The sequence below is a fragment of the Sinohyriopsis cumingii genome, chromosome 3 (genome assembly GCF_028554795.1).
Source record: "Sinohyriopsis cumingii isolate HCF-2022 chromosome 3, ASM2855479v2, whole genome shotgun sequence".
NCBI classification, from domain to species: domain Eukaryota; kingdom Metazoa; phylum Mollusca; class Bivalvia; order Unionida; family Unionidae; genus Sinohyriopsis; species Sinohyriopsis cumingii.
The window spans coordinates 2,551,583-2,575,360 of NC_142963.1; the positions used below are offsets into that span (position 1 = coordinate 2,551,583).

Genomic DNA, 23,778 nt, shown 5'->3' on the forward strand with positions numbered 1-23,778 from the left:
ATGTATGTATGCATGTGGGTGGGGGTGCGTGTGTGCGTGCGTGCGTGTATGTATGTATGCATGTATGTATGTATATGTGTGTGTGCGTGCGTGTGTGTCTATCTATCTGTCTATCTATCTATCTATCAATCTATCATCTATCTATATATCTATAGACTATCTATCTTTCTATCTATTTATCAATCTATCTATCTATGCTAGCTAGCTAGCTGAATAGATATCCTAGAACTGCATCATGAAGACAATGTTAAGAACGGATGATAGAAAAGAGAACAATATGCTGTGTTAAATGTAAGGAAGAAATTCATTGGACAAAAGTAAATGAACACCACAGCGCTGAAAAGAACAATTCCTCAACCTAACATAACAAAGCGATTTCTGAGCAAATTTTCAAGAAGTGATATTGTTTATATTGTAGTCGCTATGAAATATTACAGCATTCCCTGCATATAGTCGATACTTGTTAAATGTAAATATAGTTTTAGAAACGAATAACAAATTATTGACGTTGGGCTAGACAATCAGATCTTGAATTTTAATCTTTTCAGCATAACTGACTTTAGCAATATGCATCCATCTTCTGGCCATTGTTGTCACCAATCTCGCCAACGACAACGTGATAGCTAAGTGGTCCGGCCATTGCGCGCATGCGTATGCAAACACTTGTCCGTGTATGCTTGTAATATCTTTCGACACCTAAACCGTTTATGTGATGTTGAACGGGTTTGAGATGTGGAGATAAACAAGAACAGAAAGTGTGGACATGTTGCTTCTCATCAAATATCTCGTTTATCGAGCATCAATCTTGAAAATATTTTTTTCAAATACCAGCATGCCATTGAGCTTGCTCCCTTCCATGAGATGTAACATTTGCTTTATAACCTATAACGACAGGTTCAGTTTCCCTGTTGGTTAAGACTCCAAGAAATAATGTTGGTTTCCCATATGGACTTGAATTCTTCTCTGATTACTCACTGAATATAGGATCAGGTGTGGTCTGCAGTCTGTAAAATGCCAGTTTCAGTCCAAAACCCAGCGATAAGATCTCTTACTCATCAACTGTTATCTCCCTGACAGTGGTCACGTGTCCTGATTAAGAAAAAAAAATGGTCGAAATTGAATTTACAACAGCTGAGGTGATGAAAACGTTGTAATCATTAAATTCCATGTGTATCATGGTTCTTTACCGCATCTATTCAATGTGAATTAAATTATTCACCCTTTATTTTCAATGACAACTATTTATAACAGCCTTTTACTTTATTTTTTATTTTAAAAAACGTACCATTCCAGGTTATCTCCAGATGTACCAGCTGATTTAAAGTACATTTTTTTAGTTTATGCTTCTTCCAATTTTACAAAATTAATATAGTATTTTCGTTCAGGATAAAACCATCACCTCAAACACGAGAAGGATAGGTCAATATGTAACCTGAATTTTTTTTTCTCATGAAATTCAACAGGAAGTTTTATCTGGCACTAGACTGGTTTGGAGCAGTGTTCAGCCATTGCATACATGATCCGTATCTTTAAAAAATGGTTGGTCGGTCCACGACGTAGGGATCCTACCATCTGACAACTCGCTTTTTCATCAGGCCAGGACCCATATTAACGAGGCCAGGACCCGTATCAACGATGCCAGGACCCGTATCAACGATGCCAGAACGTATCAACGAAGCCGTGACTGGGATCAACGAAGCCGGACTCGGGTCACTGAGGCCATGATCCTCATCGGTGAGGTCAGGACCTGTATTAAAGAAATGGGGGGGGGGTCTTCCTTTTCCTAAAGAACTCAAGATGCAGCCGTAAAGCTCCTAAACAAATATTCACGGTACATCTCCAACATTGAAAATTAATGCGCTCTTAGATATTCCAGAGTTCAGAATATTTGCAGGTTCAGCTACTCAACGTTTACCATTTAAAAAAACAAAAGGATGTAAACAAAAACATTTAGTCTTTGAACTTGAGATTGAGTTTTGTACAAAAAATGTTTCTCGACATGGGTTCAGGAACGACGATTTTAATTCATATTTCCTTTTATAATCGTTTCCAAACTATTCAAACATCAACGATCAAATCTATTCGATGCAATCTATGGCGTCGTCGTTATTGTCATCAATATCATCATCACCCTCGTCAACATCAGTAGTAATAGGAGCAGTGAAAGTGGTGATAGTAGTAGACGTTACCAAACAATTTTTTATGGTGAGAAAGATAGATATCATTCTAATTACAGGAAAGACAACTGTACTACACATTAAATGCATTGATTCAGACATTGTAACCCATTGTTGATAATTAATAGCTAGGGCCAATCGCTTTTGTGTATGCTTACATGTTATAAACAGAGAGTTGTGTCTTTAAACCCACCTTTCATGGGTACATTTTTTCGCTAATTTCAACCCTAGATTACAGTCAGGGGTAGATTAGCTGTTTATTGCTTTGTCTGAGAGTTTGCGCTGTATTTGCCAAAAAATAGTCTTTCTCTTAAGGGAAGTAGTTTTGGGGTTGGCATGATATCGGTTATCTAAAAAGTTTAATTTCCCATGTCAGGTCCATGTAATGACTTTACTGAACGGCACTGGGTGTGCTTAATCTTAATTATTGATTGTTGGAATCACGCAAATACATTTAATACACATAAACAACATGATGTAGCTGCCTAACTGTTTAATACACCTGTTTGCTCCTCGTCTATTACGAGAACAATATACGTAAAATTGAAAACCTATTTCTTAAGATAAATTTGCAGGGAACTGGCACAAGTAAGGGTTTGTTGGGTGTTTTCTTGATGTCCTACTACCTGCACAGTCAAACTGTATTTACCTGATTTACAAGAACTTGAACACTCGGTTTAAACTTGATAAAATTTGTCAAACTTAAATCATTTGTCACACCACAAATACAATTATTATGCAAGCATTATGTATGATACTAAAAATTCATAATCATTGACGAAAGGGGGCCGCGCTAGCGAGTTTGTATTTAGCGTCGGACTCGTAATCGAAGAGCCGCGGGTTCTATTCCCATAAAGACCAAAACGGATCGCATGCCTTTAGTATGTCTTTGGGAAAGACATTTTACTCCTATTTTTTTCCGTATAAGATAGCCAATAATGTGTTCAAAGTGCCATTAAAACAAGAGAAGAAAAACCAACAAAGCAAACTAATAAACGGCAACGATTGTATATTATAATAAGAACTGTTTTGTGTCATTTTGCATGGTTCACTGCCTGATATTTTTGTTAATGTAGAGTTTGCAAGAAAGAGATAACAGTTACAGCATTGATGTAGGGTATTACCGAAGAAAGGAATAACAGTTAGAGCAATGCTGTAGAGTATTTACAAGAAATGGATAACAGTTAGAGCATTGCTATTAGTATTTAGAAGAATGGGATAACATTTCGAGCAATGTTATAGAGTATTTAGAAGAAAGGGATAACAGATCAATGCTGTAGAGTATTTAGAAGAAAGGGATAGCAGTTAGAACAATGATGTAGAGTATTTAGAAGAATGGGATAACAGTTAGAGCAATGATATGGAGTATTTAGAAGAAAGGGATACGAGTTAGAATAATGACGTAGAGTATTTAGAAGAAAGGGGTAACAGTTAGAGCATTGCTGTAGGGTATTACCGAAGAAAGGGATAACAGTTAGAGCAATGCTGTAGAATATTTAGAAGAAAGGGTTAACAGAACATTGCTGCAGAGTATTTAGAAGAATGGGATAACAGTTAGAGCAATGCTGTAGAGTATTTAGAAAAATGGGATAACAGTTAGAGCAATGCTCTATAGTATTTAGAAGAATTGGATAACATTTCGAGCAATGTTATAGAGTATTTAGAAGAAAGGGATAACAGATCAATGCTGTAGAGTATTTAGAAGAAAGGGATAGCAGTTAGAACAATGATGTAGAGTAGCTAGAAGAAAGTTATAACAGAGCAATGCTGCAGAGTATTCAGAATAAAGGGATAACAAATAAAGCATTGCAGTAGGGTATTAACGAAGAAAGGGATAACAGTTTGAGCATTGCTGTAGAGTATTAGAAGAAAGGGTTAACAGAACATTGCTGCAGAGTATTTAGAAGAATGGGATAACAGTTAGAGCAATACTGTAGAGTATTTAGAAGAATGTGATAACAGTTAGAGCAATGCTGTAGAGTATTTAGAAGAAACGAATAAAAGTTAGAGCAATGCTGTAGAGTATTTAGAAGAAAGGGATATTAGAGCATTACGGTAGAGATTTAAAAGAAAGGAATAGCATTCAGAGCATTGCTGTAGAGTATTTAGAAGAAAAAGATAACAGTTCAAGCAATGCTATAGAGTATTTAGAAGAAGGGAATAACAGTTAGAGCAATGCTTTAGAGTATTTAGAAGAAAGGGATAACAGTTAGAGCAATGATGTAGAGTATTTAGAAGAAAGGGATAATAGTTAGAACATTGCTGTAGAGTATTTAGAAGAATGGGATAACAGTTCGAGCAATGCTATAGATTATTCAATATAATGGGACACCAGTTAGAGCAATGCTTTAGAGTATTTAGAAGAAAAGGATAGCAGGAAGAGCTATGATATAGAGTAATTAGAAGAAAGGGATAACAATTAGAGCATTGCTGTAGAGATTTAGAAGAAAGGGATAACACTTACAGCATTGCTGTCGAGTATTTAGAAGAATGGGATACCAGTTACATCAATGCTATATAGTATTTAGAAGAAAGGGATAACAGTTAGAACAATGACGTAGAATATTTAGAAGAAAGGGATAATAGTTAGAACATTGCTGTAGAGTATTTAGAAGAAAGGGATACCAGTTAAAGCATTGCTGTAGAGTATTTAGAAGAAAGGGCTCACAGTTTGAGTAATGATGTAGAATATTTAGAAGAAGGAGATAACAGTTAGCAGACCGCTTTACCCATCAGCAAAGTTCAGAAGAAATGAAAATATAACTAGATAAGTTTGTATCGTTTGCTGATAAATTCGAATAATTGTGTGTGCCGTGTTTGGTTTCAATTTATAGTGCCCGAAAGAAACACTGGTAATTTCGTCGTATGTTACTCAAACACTAATACGTGCCTATACCGAGCTACGTGCCGACCGATAATATCACTGGCAAATTATGCCTCTGGTATATGTCGGTAAATATCAACAATAAACACTTTGCTTTTTGGTATGATCTTATTTGTAATGATAAGGCATGTTTTTCTCTGCGATGTTATTAGGTCCATGGGCGTTATCATTGTAACAAGCATGCAATTGTACTCACAACTCATAAAAGCATTTATACAAACTTGACATATTTACTCACTTCTCAGAGAGAGAGAGGGGACATTTCCCATTTCATTGAGAGAAAGAGAACTTACACCCACATAGAATACCCTCATCCACGAAAACCCATTTTTCCCAGTCCGGGTTTATAGGGAAGATTGTATTTCATTCCCAGTCCGGGTTTATAGGGAAGATTGTATTTCATTCCCAGTCCGGGTTTATAGGGAAGATAGTATTTCATTCCCAGTCCGGGGTTTTAAGGAAGATTGTATTTCATTCCCAGTCCGGGTTTATAGGGTAGATTGTATTTCATTCCTATCCGGGTTTATGTGGAAGATTGTATTTCATTCCCATCCGGGTTTATGTAGAAGATTATGTTTCATTCTTATCCGGGTTTATGTGGAAGTTTGTATTTCATTCCCAGTCCGGGTTTATAGGAAAGATTGTATTTCATTCCCATCCGGGTTTATATGGAAGAATGTATTTCATTCCCAGTCCGGGCTTATAGGGAAGATTTTATTTCATTCCCAGTCCGGGCTTATAGGGAAGATTGTATTTCATACCCAGTCCGGGCCTGTAGGGAAGATTGTATTTCATTCCCATCCGGGTTTATAGGGAAGATTGTATTTCATTCCCAGTCCGGGTTTATAGGGAAGATTGTATTTAATTCCCAACCGGGCTTAAAGGGAAGATTGTATTTAATTCCCAGTCTGGGCTTATAGGGAAGATTTTATTTCATTTCCAGTCCGCGCTGATAGGGAAGATTGTTTTTCATTCCCAGTCCGCTTTTACAGGGAAGATTGTATTTCATTCCCAGTCCGGTTTTACAGGTAAGATTGTATTTCATTTCCAGTCCGGACTTAAGGGAAGATTTTATTTCATTCCTAGTGCGGTTCAGAGTTTAGATTTTAGTAACTCCCAGTCTCATTTATAGGTAACATTTTAATGCACTCCCACTCCGGTTTAGAGGTAAGATTTTAGTCTATTCCCAGTCCGGTTATAGCGAAGATTTTAGCGGATTCCCAGTTCGATGTATAGGGAATATTTTAGTACATTCCCAGTCCGGTTTAGATAGGAGGTTTTAGTTTATTCCCAATCCGGTTTATAGGGAAGATTTTAGTGCAATCCTAGTCCAGTTTATGGGAGGATGTTTATATTAACCCAGTCCTGTTTAGATGGGATATTTTAGTTTATTCCCAATCCGGTTTATAGGGAAGATTTTAGTGCATTACCAGTCCAGTATATATTCTCAGTCCGGTTTATAGGGAAGATTTAGTACATACCCAGTCCGGTTTACAAGGAAGATTTAAGTGCCTTTTCAGTCCAGTTTATTGGGAGGGTTTTAGTGCATTCCCAGTCCGGTTTAGACGGAAAATTTTAGTGTACACCCAGTCCAGTTTATAGGGAAGATTTTAGTGCATTCCCGTTCCTGTTTGCAGGGAGAAGTTGAGTGCATTCCCAGTCTAGGTTATAAGGAGGATTTTAGTGCATTCACAGTCCGGTTTATAGGGAAGATTTTAGTGCATTCCAAGTCTTCTTTATTGGGAAGATTTTAGTGCATTTCAAGTCTCCTTTATTGGGAAGATTTTAGTGCATTCCAAGTCTCCTTTATTGGGAAGATTTTAGTGCATTCCAAGTCTCCTTTATTGGGAAGATTTTAGTGCATTCCAAGTCTCCTTTATTGGGAAGATTTTAGTGCATTCCAAGTCTCCTTTATCGGGAAGATTTTAGTGCATTTCAAGTCTCCTTTATTGGGAAGATTTTAGTGCATTTCAAGTCTCCTTTATTGGGAAGATTTTAGTGTATTCCAAGTCTCCTTTATTGGGAAGATTTTAGTGCATTCCAAGTCTCCTTTATTGGGAAGATTTTAGTGCATTCCAAGTCTTCTTTATAGGGAAGATTTTAGTGCATTTCAAGTCTCCTTTATTGGGAAGATTTTAGTGCATTCCAAGTCTCCTTTATTGGAAAGATTTTAGTGCATTCCAAGTCTCCTTTATTGGTAAGATTTTAGTGCATTCCAAGTCCGGTTTATATAGAAGGTGTTAGTGACATCCTAGTCGGGTTTATAGGGAGGATATTAGTGTATTCCAATTCAGGGAGGATTTTAGTATATCCCCAGTCCGGTTTAGATTGAAGATTTTAGTGTGCTGCCAGTCCTGTTTATAGAAATGATTTTGGTGCATTCCCAAAGTTTTCTCTATGTTTTGTTTTGTGACACAGCGATTGTGTATGAGGAGCACATTCCTGGTGTATACTTCAACCGTATTTTCCACCCAGTTACCTTCAGGATATGATATCGCTCACTTTTGCCAATTTGACACTGAAAAATACTTTCAAGATAATGCTAAACATTCATCAAATACATTTCCTTGAGTATACTTAAACTGTATACTTTCTACTGTCGTACGTGCATCACTGTATGATCATTTTGATTTGGAATGATGGCAATACTGGTATGTTCCTACCTTTTTAGCTTTTAATCTTGTGTTTTTTTTATGATTATGTGTACGCTTGGTCTCGAAACTGACATGCTATATTTCATCTAGACCTTAATACTGTGGGAAAAAAATCCTCCTCCTCTCATCTATTTCTGTAATAAAGTTATACAAATATAAACCAATAACACTGTTTGTTTGAATCGAATTGATGTCAACTGCAATCAGGGTCGAGATTTACTTTTGATGTTAACATAGACGTTTAAATAAGAAGGAACGATCAAGATCAATATGCACAGTTCACCTTTTTATTGTTTGTTGTATTTTCTCGTAACTACAGTTTGCCGTCGGTCATGTAACGGTTCAAGTGACGGTTGCGTCAAGGTCTTGATTATTTCTGTTTGTGAGTGGGCATTTTCAAACAATTATTTATATTTCTGTTCATGGGTGGACATATACAATGAGGATTATTTCTGTGTGTGAGTGGACATTTTCAAACAGAATTATTTCTGTTTGTGAGTGAGGATTTTCAAAGAGAATTATTTCTATTTCTGTTTGTGAGTGGACGTTTTCAAACAGGATTATTTCTGTTCGTGAGTGGACATATACAAACAGTCTGGCTCGCATCAGAAACAATGATAAACAAAGATTCCAGGAAAATGTCGTAGGTGAAGGTAAAAAATATAAAGAGTCTGATATAATTTGCATATGAATAATGTTTTCACCTATTGCAGTATAATATATGGCTTTATCTGTTGCATTTTTGCGTCATTTGACCTTAGAAGAATGTAGGTAGGTTATACAGACAAAATACATACATTTCTTTCAAATTACACTGTTTGTGAACAGGACCATACAGGTATGCCGCTTTATTTCAGAGTGTAGTTGTGGACATCTTTTCTGGGAAAACAACGTTTCTCCCAAAATGACCTTAGACAATTCAAGCCATGAGAGTGACAAAAACAAAAAAGAGAGAAATAAAGACGGAAAGAATACAGAAAGAAAGGAAATGTAATATTTTGATATGCTTATCTACTTTTTAATTCGTGCCATTCCACACCTTTATATGTCACTCCACACTTCATATTCCATTCCACGCCAGGATTCGCCATTCTACACCTCTCTATGTCACTCCACACTTCATATTCCATTCCACGCCAGGATTTGCCATTCCACACCTTTATATGTCACTCCACACTGCATATTCCATTCCACGCCAGGATTTGCCATTCCACACCTCTATATGCATAGTTTCCATTGAGACAAAAACTTTACAATAGACCTTAATTAATGGTGAATAAAAACATTCAGGCGGAAAACCTGTAAAGTTTCATCAAAAACACTATTCAGATACATACAATATTTGAAAACCAGTCTAATCGTGTTCCAGCCACTTCCTGTGTTATGTATGGTTGCTAATCATCGTGTGATTGGGTTTAAGGTTCCGGAGAGGTGTGAAGGGCCCTAACCATTTATGCGGTAAAGGTATCAGCATATTTCTTCCTCTCTTTGTCTTGTCTTTTCTTAAATTTTCAAAATAGAGTACAAATAATAATGAACTGAAAGCGGAACAGCAGAACATACCTTCTCTGTCAAACGACAAAAAAAATTTTTTAAAAAAATGCCTTTATATAATTATCCTTGGATCAAGTACGTCAGTGTTTATTTAAGATTGAATCTGGATGGGTGGTAAAAGTGTACAATTTCACTTCAGGGGGTCAACATGTTTGCAGCTTATAACAAAACTGTTTTCAGGTCTTAAGTATGTTGTCATTTCTGGATTTAAAATAGAAACAGCTGTAAAAATTGATTAAATTGCGTTAAATTATGAAAATGCTGTGTACTTCGACAGTATCGCTTAAAAAAGTGAAGTGAATTTCAAAGTTTAATTTGTACCAAATTATATGTCATCGGATTTTAATGATAATATTTGTTTTTAAATGCCAACAGTCGTCCATATGCATTCGAACACTTTTTGCCAATTATAGGAATTGTTGAAAAAATTCTATGTGAGGCTGTGTTGAAGGAAAATATTACAAGAGTACGCGGACAGACGAATGGAGGACAGGTGACAGTCAATAAGTCGTCGCATAAGCTCTAACAGTTTTGGAACCAGGAGACTTATCATTTCTCACGAGATATGAATTTCATATATGAGAGTGGTCTGGACTAGATCAAAGACAAAATAAACCTTCGTAAACCCATCTTTATGATAAATGGGACTAAATAAGGTCCAAGGGATATGGCTGGAACATATTGATTAACGATACAAATTAATCGTACGTGCCCTTATCCAGACGAGTTCGATAAGAACAGTAGTGTTGACAAACTGTGCACTTGCCTACCTTTTCCTGGTTAAGAAGCAATTTAAGAATCTGATTTTGACTCAGCACTGAAAATGCAAATAGTATGTAGCAATTTAAATGTAGTTAAATAAAGTAATTTGGTGAAACAAAGTTAGATGTGTTTTTGTTGTACCTAATGTAACAGTCTTGTTTCATTCAATCACTGTTGAAGTATAATCTCTTTATTTGCAGTCTAATTGATTATCTATTATTGTTCAGTAGAATATTCCAGCTAAGCTGTAATGCATATTTATACTTACCTTTAATACTTATCCAATCCTTTTGCCAATTTTTAGGAGTGAAAAAATATGATAATTAAACGATAGGTATATGGAAAGAATTTAATAATTTGATTATTTCTCTCACTATAAATATACTGATAACTTTTTCCCATGCGAACTTGCTTATTTCTCTTTCGTCTGAGTTTAGTGCCTGGTGAAAACTTCGACAGGGTATTAAAAATAGACTCAACAATCTTTCTGTTTTCAATACAAACATTTTCCTGTTTCCAACTTTTCCAACACTTTTTTCAATGGAAATGCTAGAAATTAAGACTTACCGAACCCAGAGAATAGTCAACCCTCCTTAACATAGTGTAATGCGGAAAAATACCAAGTGACAGCCAGCCGTTAACTTCATAACATACTTTATTTTTCCAGGCAACTAAAGGTAGTGTGAAGGATAAACAAACTTTACCATTCATTCCTCACTAATAGTAGGATTCGCATACTTTATTACCTCCCTTTTATATTATAGGCTCGATCTGACAGTATAAGAGAGGGTGTACACGTTGTCCATGTACGTAATACGTTAGTATTGTGTTCTCAGGGCAGTTAGCGTGTGGACGACAGAGAGAAACGATGTCTTTCCGTGCGACATAATTTGGGTTGTAAAGCCATACATTCTTCAGCTAGAACTGAGCCTATCAACGTCGAAAATATTGGGAACAACGGAGTGAAAACGAATCATGGTGCCTGCTATTTGATTGTGTTGTATCAAATGCTATATAGCGGAAAATTGTGAATTAGGCTTGCTTCCGAAGATGCGTGAGTTTATAGTTGAATTACCTGTGAAACAAGATAAGAGGGCCGTATTATTGTGCGATGTATAGTTAGAAACGCCCCCAGTCAGTTAGCGTTTTTCACAGCCGTATAATTTTTTTTTCTCTATCTTGTGTCTGCATTATTACAGTAATATAAAAAATATCATTAGTGATAAATTTCAGGATGTGATAGCTTCGTTCGGCTGATAAAATTCTTGTGCAGTGTGATGGAGTCCCGATGATAATTCAAATTACAAGGCATTGGTGTAGATGTTTGAAATATTTTTGGAGTAGTTTTTTTCTGAGTAAATAAAAATGGGCAGTCTATCGGAGATGCAGACCCTTCTAAAACACAAGGATGCCAGGATTAAAGAGTTGGAAACATTATTACAACAAAAAGAGGACATGATAGTAGAAATGAGAAGTCAGCTTGACAAATACCAATCCGTACTCCCCCGAACATTGACTGTGGGGCCAAGGAAACAGAGGGCCCAAGGGATTTCAGCTGAACCCCAGGCACTCAAATCCTTACAGAATGGACTGAGGAAACACTCGAAGAGTAACAAGTATGTTGTAAAATATTAATATTTAGCTGGAACACACACACACACACACACACACACACACACATACATACATACATACATACAGGAATGCTCGTCAATAGCTGTTTACTTCGATCAGTCAAGCAAATAAATTATGTTATCATGTAACAAATTTTGTCTGGCTGCAAGAATGTATACAACATTTTCCAGCCCATTGTGATTTGTTTTGTCAGCATATATTTAACATCAACAAACACTCCTCCCTCTCTCTATTTTCAGTCGTGCAGGTATTAGTTTTCTAATTATATATATATATATATATATATATATATATATATATATATATATATATATATATATATCGGTGTCCGTGTTGGGTAGGATTGATTTAATTTTAGACTGTTATGTTTGACGGGATGTTGTTCACGTTAGATTTAATGACATTAATTATGCCCCTCCCCATCCCAACCACAGACAGACATAAATATGTATTGTTTTGACGTAATTGATAAGGAACAAGAAATAAACATGAAATACATGAGGGCTCTATGTACATGTTGTCTCTTACGCTAGACAAACAAAAATAGGTTTCAAAACTTAATACAGACCATCAATACTGAAATTGTGTCTGTCCTGGAAAGACACATTACGAATAAATGTGTCTTTATAGAAAATCACACTGTGAAAGAAGACAAAAATCCAGACATCTTTATGGCGCAAGATTGTACGGAAAGAGAATATGTACATAAAGCCGTCAAAGAAAATAAACCTCCATTGAAAAAGAAAGTTGTGAAGTGAGCACGTTGTAAAATAAGACGGTCTTCTGACCAATAGATCATATACCACCAGTATTATAGTTATGTGTTGTCTACGTGTAATTAACAAATAAAATTGCAAAAAAAATGTTAAATTCCAGCTGCAATTATACTAACTACCAATGTAGTTGTTATTGTTGTTGTTGTTGGCTGGCGTTTAGCTGTAGTTACAGCGACTTCTTGGCCCTTTCGTGTAAAGAAAACGGGTGTTAAGGGCCGTTCACAATGAAACTCTGAGACAGCTGACTTGGGATGGCCTGGGCGGGTATCAAAACAGAAAAAGTTTTAAATTTTTTCTGTTTGAGGTATTTGGAAAACTTAATAGAATTTAAATTAAACAACCTTTACATTAAAAATACAATTAATTAGTTAGAAAACTACACCGATATGGTCTCATTAGTAGTATATCTCGTCGTAGTATATCTCGTCAAAGTTCACCAATTCCTATAAATAACGCAAATTTACTTATCGGTTCGATCACACACACACACACACACACCTATATATATATATATATATATATATATATATATATATATATATATCAGCGTAGCAACATTGTACTTTCCACAACATCTGTTAATTGATGCACGTACCTTTTTCCTACTGTAAAATCACTGTACATGTTTCACATCTCAATAGATAGACCGTCCCTACTCGAGTCTGTGATACAGGCTATGCATGTTTCACAACGCAACAGTCTATCCTAGTCATACAATAAGACATAGCACATGTTGATTATTTTTTAGTGCCATGTCTTACCACCCAAATAACGGACTTGTATAGCGTGTTCCAATGTTGGTTAACATCGGAATGAGTAGTCAAAGTTTCAGTAATATCTCACATACTCGCAGCCTGTAATTTATGTGTAGTTAATATACTTACTATGCTGTCTTTATCCTGGCGCAATGAAAATATGATACTAGCAAATGGACGCATTTTCATGTTCCGTTGACATACATTTGAATTTGTTGCAAAGCGACGGTAGTCGAGGTATGCCGAAGTATTTTTAAGTAGGTTCATGTGGGGGCTTGTTGGGGGATATGTTTCTTGAACGAAACGAACCGCTGCTTACAGTTCCAATAGGCATAATATATTTTTATTCGTTTCGTTAAAGAATAATATTTCAACTTAACCCGATCTCGTCGTTCCAGTTTTCATCGCTTTCCAGCCAGTGAAATGTAGGCCAGCGAAACTCGAAAACAGGTCCATTTCTTTTGTGAGAATTTAAATTTATTAGAGAAAAGACATCAGTGTAATTAAAGTCTGACAAAAAAACAAATTTACTTTGTAGAAAAGCGTCGTTATTGGTTGCCAGTTGTGTGATATTCCTGAAAAGTTGACTTTCGTTATACTGTTAGTCGACATCAAAACACGCTACACAGCGCCGTTAGTTCGGCTGTAAGACCCATAACCTCCACCCACCCCGAACAGAAATATCGGGTGATGTGTCTTACGCTGTAGGACTACAGTCTGTCCCTACTCGAGCCTGTAATATAGGCTGTACATAGTTCGCAACAGTCCATCCCTACTCGAATCTGTAGTATAGGTTGTACATGTTTCAAATTGCAACAATCCGTCCCTGTTCGAGTCTGTGATATAGGCTGTACATGTTTCACATCGCAAAAGACCGTCCCTGCTGGAGTCGGTTATATAGGCTGATTAAGTAATGACTGAATTGAAACTATTGATTGTCAGTGTTGAATATACATTTATGTAGTTGACATAGGTATACTTTTTTCGAAAGAAGGACAATGACCAGGTGGTCGTCTGCCACTCCGTTTAACTGCTAATTCATCTGCTGTTTTAATGAGGATCTTATTCGTTATGTACAAGAACACACACACACACACACACACACACACACACACACACAAACACACACACGATTCCAGATAATTGTTTCCTAGTTGAATATATACAATCTCTGTATTCGAATATTGAACTGAAGACTTTTTTGATATGGTTAAACGGTTGATTTTATACCGTTCCATTTATATTATTGGAGTAGTATCCAATTCATGATCGCTTGTAATCCTGTCGCAAATATGAATAGTCTTTGAAAGTGACCTTCTAATCAGACTAAAATAATAATGTCCCTGTCCCCGTCTTGCGGATGTGCATGACTGTTCATACGCGCTGGTAAAATGGGGGAACTTTTGCTGCTAAAGGCATATTTAGGCTTGAAGTTGGTTATTTGCCTTGAGGTACACACTGTCTTCCCATTGTTTCTGACATATGGAGTTGTTATCAAATAGCTGCATGTCCCTCTAGGGCACATTTCAACGTTCGCGTAAAAACAGCACTTCACTTAAAGTAGCTGACAACTGACACACTTGATTACATGATTATTGCGCAAAGAATGTATGTTTCTCATTTTTAATATAAGTGTCAGGTTTTTATAGTACTTTAATTACTGATCACGTGGTATAAACATGTAAAGCGTTCATGTTTATTCCGCATTTATAGTGCAAAGCAGACGTATTATGTATAATTAGTTTATATTGTGTACTTGACCTTTGCCCGTGATCGAGGGTATATTTGTGTTCTACTTAACTTTTGTCTTTTTCAATGATGATTTACATGGATTTTAGTTCATGCCCTGTTTTTTTTCTTGGGGAATTTTATTACGTCATAGGTCAGTCGAATTATGTATGTAAAGGATTTTGTAAACAGTCTTCATTCCTGTTTCATACCAGTCTTTGGGAATCTATGATCAGAGCTTTTAGCTGCGTTTGGATTTAATTTTAGATGAATTATTTATTTAACGCATTCGTTGGAATTACAAAGTGCTTATGACTTTTTGGACTAAAACAATACTCTAGGATTATTGTGGATTCATTCAAATACAGTCTTGATTATATAATTATGATACATCAACACTTGATATATCAGCACATGCAGTTATTGATACATAAGCACATTCAAGATTATTGGAATTCTTTCGGAACATACTGTACTTTGGGCTTGTGATAGAACATTTAGGATTATTTGGGATTTAATTCACTATACTGTAAGTGTCTTTTAACCTTGTATTGTAGGGAAATACATATTTGTTGAAACTTACTGAAACTTGTTAGTTTCTCTTATTTCTGTTACCTAGTTTAAGACCATAGAGCCGTAACAGACGATGCTCATATATTGGGTTTTAGCCGAAAAGATATGGAAAAAAAGACGAAACCCATCAACGAATTAGTGATTAAAGATTAGTAATGATGGGTATTAGTAGATGGTATGCCGTTAATATAAGTGTACGAATATCGATGTTTTAATGTTCGGCAGTGTAATTTTCTCTCTTTTGTGATTAATTATATTTGTTAAAAAATTGGCTGTCAAAGATAATGTTTGCATACTATTACATACAGATGATGATGCTTAGAACGATACGGGGTGGTACCTAATAATGTATTTCAGTTACCGCTTCCATGCATATAGTAATTCAAAGTGGAATGAAGCTTAAACGAACCAATGAAATTTGAAAAGATATCATATTCATTTATTATATTGATGTGCCTAAGGTTTGATAATGAAATATGATATGACGTATTTATTTATAATACTGACGTGTCAAGCGGTTGATAATGAAATATGATGGGCTCTCGTATTTATTTTTAATAATGATGTGTCTAGCGGCTTGATTATGAAACATGCGAAAATATCGTTGTTACTTTTATTACTGATATGCTTGATAACGTTCTCAATCCACATTCAGCCTTTGTATTAAGACAGACTACCTCAATCGACAACTTCATATAATGAATACCTGCTCCTCAAGGACAACATTTATAAACTACATTTCTTAATTTGCCTTACCTCTCAAGAAAGGACACCTCTTAATATAATATCTAACCTCATAAGAAAGGACTCCTTTCAGTGTGTCTACTATATGAAGATTTCACTGTATTGGAAGAACCCCTGTATGCTTTATCTGTAAACTTGTATATAAACCATGCGTACTTCTTTATAGAACAAAAACCATTGTGAATAGTTGTAGCCAGAATTTCTAGTTGCCAGTATGATCCTGAACATGACGCTTTAGACGGTGCCATGCAACAATTATTATGATTTTTTGGAGATCTTTCCAAAACCTATTCATTATGCCTCAGTAACATAAAGAGAAGTAAACCAAGAATGCATTTTATTCCATTTATAGAGAAAATGGGAATATTTAAGTTCTTTTGGGATTTCCCTGTATGCAATTTTGCAATCTTGATTGACAGTCAATCAAAAATGAATTGGCTGTTAGTTTGCTGTTTTGCTATGCTAGTATTACTTCCTTCTTCTAAATTTTAAAATAAAACAGTTATTCGGCTGATATATTTCTGGATATGTCTGCTATAGTTCATAAAGTTGGGTTTTAAGTAAAGTTCCAGATTAATTTTCTTCTTGTACAATGTATGTCCGCTCCTTTTTGTCTCTGTCTCTGACTCCGCCATTTTTGGAGGCGAAAATTAAACTGCCAGAATTCAAAAGTAGAATAGTAGGAGAACTTAAGCAGTAGTTAGAGATCAACAAAAATAATTGCAATCAGGAAATGAATTCTAAACAGAGAACAGAAAATATCATAGCAGTCAAGACACGAATTCTAATCAAGGAAAAGCAAAAAAATCGTAGTAGTTAGGAATCGAGTTCGTCCATATTAAATAGAGATAAACGTTTACAAATATCAATCATAAAATATTTACGGCCAGCAAGTTGAAAGCCGTTTTCGCGATAATCCTACTTAATTTCCATTTGTTCGTCTGGAAAATACTGATTAAGCGTCTATCCCACACGGATTATATTAATAATTGTTTACTGTTACAAACAGCTTCCCATTAAAACTGAGTCCTCGCCATCGAAAGGAGGAGGCTAACCCATTCCTTTGCTCTGAATTAGGCTGATGCCGAGAAAACGCGCTCCTTCTTGCGATCTGATTAATTGTTGGACATTGTAATTATAATTAACTGAAAATATGACTGACAGGTGAAGCTTAAGACCTAGTTGAACGAAGCTTACTAACTATTGGTTGAGGCTAATTAGCCAGTTACTCAGTACAACACCAAATTGAGCTGTATATGTTTTCTTATTACACGGTGTTTGATTATTCCAATGTTGCACATGCTACCAGCCCCATGCTAGCGACCGACCAGTTTTGAACTTCGGCTTTTAAACTACTGTAACTCTCATAAACCGTTCCTAATCATTCGCACCACTGAAAATTTAAAGAGATTTCTTGTGTTTCTTTAATTGGCAATAATCTGTGTTGTAATGTAGTAGTGTGCAACAGTGAGCGACATCTCAGCCGACCGTCTTCTGAAACAATGTGTTACGTATTACACTTGAAATGGAAGAGCATTCATTTAGAAAGACTTTCACCTTAAATTTTAAATGTTCAGACGTGTGGTACTCATGGACCGGTGTAAAATAATGTGTTATGTCGTTAGTTCTTTTTGTGTGTGCATGTTCTCAAGGTTAATTTAATCATGCAATAAAATGTACGTTTGTTTACGTCAATTCCGCTTTGAATCTGCCAGAGTCCTATCCTACTGTTTTCTGTTTATTTGGCAAAACAGAAACGAAACTCTGGCCAATGCATAGTTGCAACAATTACTGAGACAGTAGGGACAAATATTAGATTTTGCTCTTAGATATTGTTGCTTGATTATTTCTCTCACGCATTTACTAATGTGAATGCAGAATATCATTCTGTCACGGACATCCATATTCGCACAGTGCAGATGACGATTTCATATACACAAAAAAAACATTGGTTTCCATGTCATGTATTCATCCCATGGACTGTCAACTTTATTAAAGAATGTAGTACTTAAATAGGTCTTAATCTGCATTGAAAGATACGATGTCAAGTTGACATTTTAAATTCATCCAGACTTCTATATTAGTTCTAATTAAAGTTATGTGTGATCAAGAACAATTAGCTTGCGGTATCAACATCAGTTATCTTACAGTATTTAAATTGGAATATTTTTTTTAAAGTTATCTTTGAACACAGTAAAGCGCAATTTATGTGTAAAACTGGGTGTTTGTACATTACACTTTAGCGGTGGGTTGCTGGGTGGGTGAGTTGGGTGAACTGATGTGAGACAAAACTGTCAAGATAAGAATATTTTACGTCACGATTTCACAAGCCAGATGGATAGAAAAGCCATCTTTGTTACTATATCCGTGATCCATTGTAGTCCCTTTGTCGACAAGAAACTATGTAATAATTCGGCAGTTTGAGATGGTGCCAGGCGGAATATCTGAATTACACCTTACGCTCAAGATGTTTTCTAAAAAGTGTTTAATCTGATATCATATGCTGAAATCTTGAAATGAATTCATCATCCTATTTTCACCAATTCTCAATCTTTGCTGTAATTTATAGTTAACTGGAAGGATCCCGTATAAGTGATGTTTAAGGCAGTAGCTTTCACCCCTTAACCCTCCGATCAGGTTTAAAAATATTTTCCATGTATAATGGTTGCTTCAGTAGAACACAGTCAAGGAGCTATGGAGAGGCAGCAAATTTGTTTAATTTGGATTTGGCACAATACTCGATCCCACGTATGGATATGAATAATATTCGCCCACGTCTGGATTTGAACAATATTCGCCCCACCCCCACCCCCCGTCGGGATATGAACAATACTCGCCCCCACTTCTGGATATGAACAGTACTCGCCCCCACGTCTGGATATGCACAATACTCGCCCCCACGTCTGGATATAAACAATACTCTTCCCCACGCACGGATATGAACAATACTCGCCCCCACTTCTGGATATGAACAATACTCGCCCCCACGTCTGGATATCCACAATACTCGTCCCCACGTCTGGATATGCACAATACTCGCCCCCACGTCTGGATATGAACAATACTCGCCCCCACGTCCGGAAATTAACAATACTCGCTAATGTTTAATTGCGTTGAAAAATTCCGGAGGAGGTTTGGGGACAGTGACCATTTAGCAGCATATTTTTCCTCTGTTTATGTTGTCTTTTAAACTCGTATTTATGTTAAGAGTCTAACTAAATGTTCGAAATATTTGTCCAACTGCGTATTTGTTGTAATAACTTACTAAATTCGATCTAATTAATCATTGTTTTGACTGTAATTTGAAATAAGTAAAATTCTTCGTAAAAACAAATGTGCTCACGTGTTTTTGCGAAAACCAAAATTGTCAATGCTCATTGGAGAAGTTACATTTGTCAAGGTAAAATATCAGAGGCGAGAAGTCGTCAAGCATTCGGAATGATTCGGCTATTTTTGCAAGACAAAATATCCGTAGGATTGACATTGAGGCTTTCTAATTTCGGAGGTCAGTAAATCTTGTATGTAGTCTGCAATCCCATAATCCCTCATAGAAGTGATTGGCTTTTGAAAGATAAAAGAACTTACGACGTTTGCTCTAGACCAGGGGTCTTAAACTCAACTCACCACGAGGGCCACACGAGGATAAAGTACATTGGCCCGAGTGCCGCTTCACTGGCTTGCTGTCAAGAAAAAATTGCATTATTAATTATTTGAAAATTTCCTAATGTCGTTCCGGGCGGCAGGAATTGGTCGCATGCGGCCTGCGGACTGAGTGTTTGAGACTGTTACGGGGTACAAAAGTTGCAAACAATAACATCCAACAGAAAGTAGATTACAAGCCGATTTTTAAAGTTCACCCAAGCTAGGGCTCAACACGACTGCACTTTACACAAAAGAGATTAAAAGTTTTACACCAGGGCAATAGTTTATCAAAACTACAGAATGGAGACAAAGTCAGGGTTCATTAACAGTATAATTTTTTTTCTTTTACTGTGATGACAAATACAGACCCAAAGTCCTATGGGCCAGAATCTTTATCAGTATCAAATATGTGAACTATGTAGAATTTGTTTCTAACATTACCATATCTGACCACTTAAAATCCTTTAAACTATAACTACCATATACACCCATGTCTCTTGTTTTGATGATAATCAATATGTATACAATAAATTAGATGGAAATGTAGAGCATTAAAATGATGGTAACACCTTCCCCCTTAAGAGAAAATTTTACTTTTCGAACAAAATTATTAAGGATGGGTAAGCAAGTATGAAGAGTCACTATTTGGCTGTATACAGTTCTATGCAATTACCTTACTTCATGGAATTTAAAAGTTCTTGCATCACCTTGGCAATTGGAGTTCTGTCAGATAGTATACAGTGCAAGCATTCAATGACTCGCTAAATATATTTCTATATTCTGAATACAACACTTAGCACAACATCTAAAGCAAACATTTTGGACTCACTTAAGATCAAACTGATCTGCATTACGAAAGTACTTAATTAGTACACAAGATACAATACACATCACCACATGGGTATTAATTCAGATAAATCCAACAAGAATGAACACTAAAACGCATAGTCTTACACTCCAGCACGTGACAATCCATCATCATTTGCATTCTCTGCTTCACGACGGTGTTTGATCATGAACTCGTGTTGTTGCAGACACAGGGACCATCTCAGAAGCCGTTGTTGTGTTTTTTCCTTTGTTTTGGCTTAGCCAGGTTAGCGGATTATGGTCAGTTTCGACACTGAATGAAGCACCGCACACGTAGTAGTGAAGAGATTATATCGCCCTTACTATCGCAAGGCATTCTCTCTCAATTTTAGAATAATTATGTTCCCTGTCCAATAGTTTGCGGCTAAGATACGCAGTAGGATGTTCATCCTTATGGCCATCGTACTGACTCAAAACAGCTCAAATGCTGACGTCACTTGCGTCAGTTTGCAGGACAAATGGGCGTTCAAAAACAGGGTTAGTCAAGATAGGTGCCTTTACAAGTGCATTCTTTAAGTCATTGAATGACAGCTGTCTCATCCCATGTAACACGATTTGGCTGTCCCTTCCTTGTCAAAATACAAAGCGAAGCCGCTGATACCTCAGCGAAATTCCTCATGAATTTTCTATAATAACCCACCATTTGTAGAAAGGATAGAACCTCTTTCTTTGTTGCATGGAGCGGGAAGTCAACCATAGCTTTGTTTGTGGCGTCGTCTGGTTTAATTTGCCCTCCACCAACAATGTGACCAAGGCAAACATTAGTATCGTTTCCAGTGTCACACTTGGAAGGTTTAGCTGTCAGATTGTTTTCTCGCAATCTCTACATGACTGCTCGTAGATCCTGAAGGTGGGCATCCCAGGTCTCACTATAAATAATGATGTCATCAAAGTAAGATGCAACATTACGTAATTTGGATAGCAGCAAGTCCATCATGCGCGAAAATGTAGCAGGTGAAGTTTTCATCCAGAAACATAACAGTAAATTCATAAAGACCAACGGGTGTCGCAAAAGCAGATTTCTCTTGTGCTTCTTTAGACAAAGGTACCGGCCAGTAACTTCTGGTCATGTCGAGTTTGCTAATATATGTTGCATTTCCCAACTTCTCAAAAAGTTCGTCTATCCTTGGTGTAGGACAGGCATCAAAGAGTGTGATGTTGTTCAATTTTCTGTAATCAACACAAAGTCGCAGACTTCCATTTTTCTTTCGAACAAGTACAATTCGTGAACTCCATGGACTTGAAGACGGTCTTTCTTGCTGTAACATTTCGTCTACTATATCTCTGACTTCCGCCCTTTTTGCATGGGGAATACGATTGAATTTCTGCGTCATCGGAATGTCTGTTGTTGTTCGAATGTTGTGACTGATTAAGTTGTTTTTTTTCTGGTTTTGAAGTTAGCACGTCTTCAAACCCAGAGGACAATTTTCGCACCTGTTCTGGCAGTTCTTTCGTCAGTCTGCCATTCAGACTGATTTTGTCCAAACTCTCCGTATCGGCCAGTGGGAAGTCAATCCGTTCTCCTCCGTTAAATTCATCACACACAGTTCATGATAACAGTACAGCTCTCTCGGACTTATGTGTCTCACCCTCACCGGTCAATAGATCCTTAAGAATCACCATCGGCCTTCTTAGTGGCCAACCATACAACAGCTCAAACGGCGAAAACCCAGTTGCCTCATGTGGTACCTCCCTAGAGTAAAACAGTACATAAGGCAGCATCACATCCCACTCTTCAGCGTTCGTGGAACACAGTTTCTTGAAGACAGCTTTGAGTGTGCAATTAAATCTTTCGACCTTTCCATTGGATTGTGGCCTGTAAGGAGAGGTTGTTATCCCCTCGATGATCAACATGTTGTAGGGTTCTTTTAGAAGAGTACTTGTGAATCTGGTCCCTTGGTCTATAAGGATAATCGTAGGTATACGAACCCGACTAAACAGGCCAATTAAAGCGTTGACCACTGTGTTGGCTTCAGTGTTCTTCAAAGGAAATGCTTCCGGATACCGAGTGGCTTCGTCAACGATGGTTAGTATATATTTGTTCCCCGCCTTTGTGTGCTGTAGTGGGCCAGCAATATCCATCGTAGTCTTAACAAAAGGGTCAGATACAATTGTTGGACATGCCACTGGAGCTTTCTCCTTCCCTGTTCTCCATGCTGTCTGTTGACAGATGTCACAGGCCTGACAGTGCCTCTGAATATCCCCAAACATTCTTGGCCAATAAAACGCGGTTGTTATTATTGCCTTTGTTTTCTCCCGTCATAGATGACCATCAAGAGGTTTATTATGTGCCAACTCCACAACTGCTTGACGTAACTGCTTTGGCAAAACTAATTGGATTCCATATTTTTCTCCATCCGACGACTTCAACTTCTGTTTTAAAATTTTATGCTCCCAGAAAAATGCATTGTCCACGCCTTCAGCTTCACTTTTAGATGGCAGGGCCTTTCCTCTCACACCAGCCAACAAGGTGTCTTTCTTTTGATACTGAGAAATCAATTCCACATTAACACTGTGCAGCTAATCAAGCAGCAGGTTCTTTGTCATCAGCCTCATCTTCACAATGGATGTCATCTTCGTCCTCATCAGGACCATAATCACTATCTTTGTCCGAAAATAGTCTTTCTAGATGCACGTCGTCCAGTTCATGGGATTGGACCCCACATTCTTTCATTTTTCTTTCACTTTCTTCAGCTTCCTCTTTCTGCGCCCTTGCCTGGTTCCTTTTTCTTCCATAGTCCTTTTCATTCCTACGTAGAATGTCCATACACAGCAGCGCTTGTGCTGCCAAGTCAGATACCAGTCCAACCTGGACATGACCCTTGTAGTATGGCGTGTCGAATTCTACTATGGCTAATTTCACCTGAAAAGTCTGTCCAATGGCAGTGTAGAGTGTCAGGTTCTGCCCTTCAAGGATACGTGACTTGTCGACAAGTTCCTCATATATTAAGGTCATTTCTGCACCTGTTTCTTTAACAAACAATACTTCCTTGTTGTTCACTGTTCCCAGTTTATTTATTAAATTTT

General features: G+C 36.9%; 1 protein-coding gene across 1 annotated transcript in view; it reads left to right on the top strand.

Annotated features, from left to right (window-relative positions):
• Nucleotides 1–10,832: 10,832 nt before the first annotated feature.
• The window catches only part of LOC149802350 (cGMP-dependent protein kinase 1-like), a 383,724-nt gene continuing 370,778 nt past the window's right edge, over nt 10,833–23,778 (top strand). Inside the window, exon 1 of the mRNA XM_089951577.1 lies at nt 10,833–11,647. Within this exon, the coding sequence (XP_089807703.1) occupies nt 11,397–11,647 (251 nt within the window). The 5' untranslated portion in view covers nt 10,833–11,396. The remainder of the gene's footprint in view (nt 11,648–23,778) is intronic.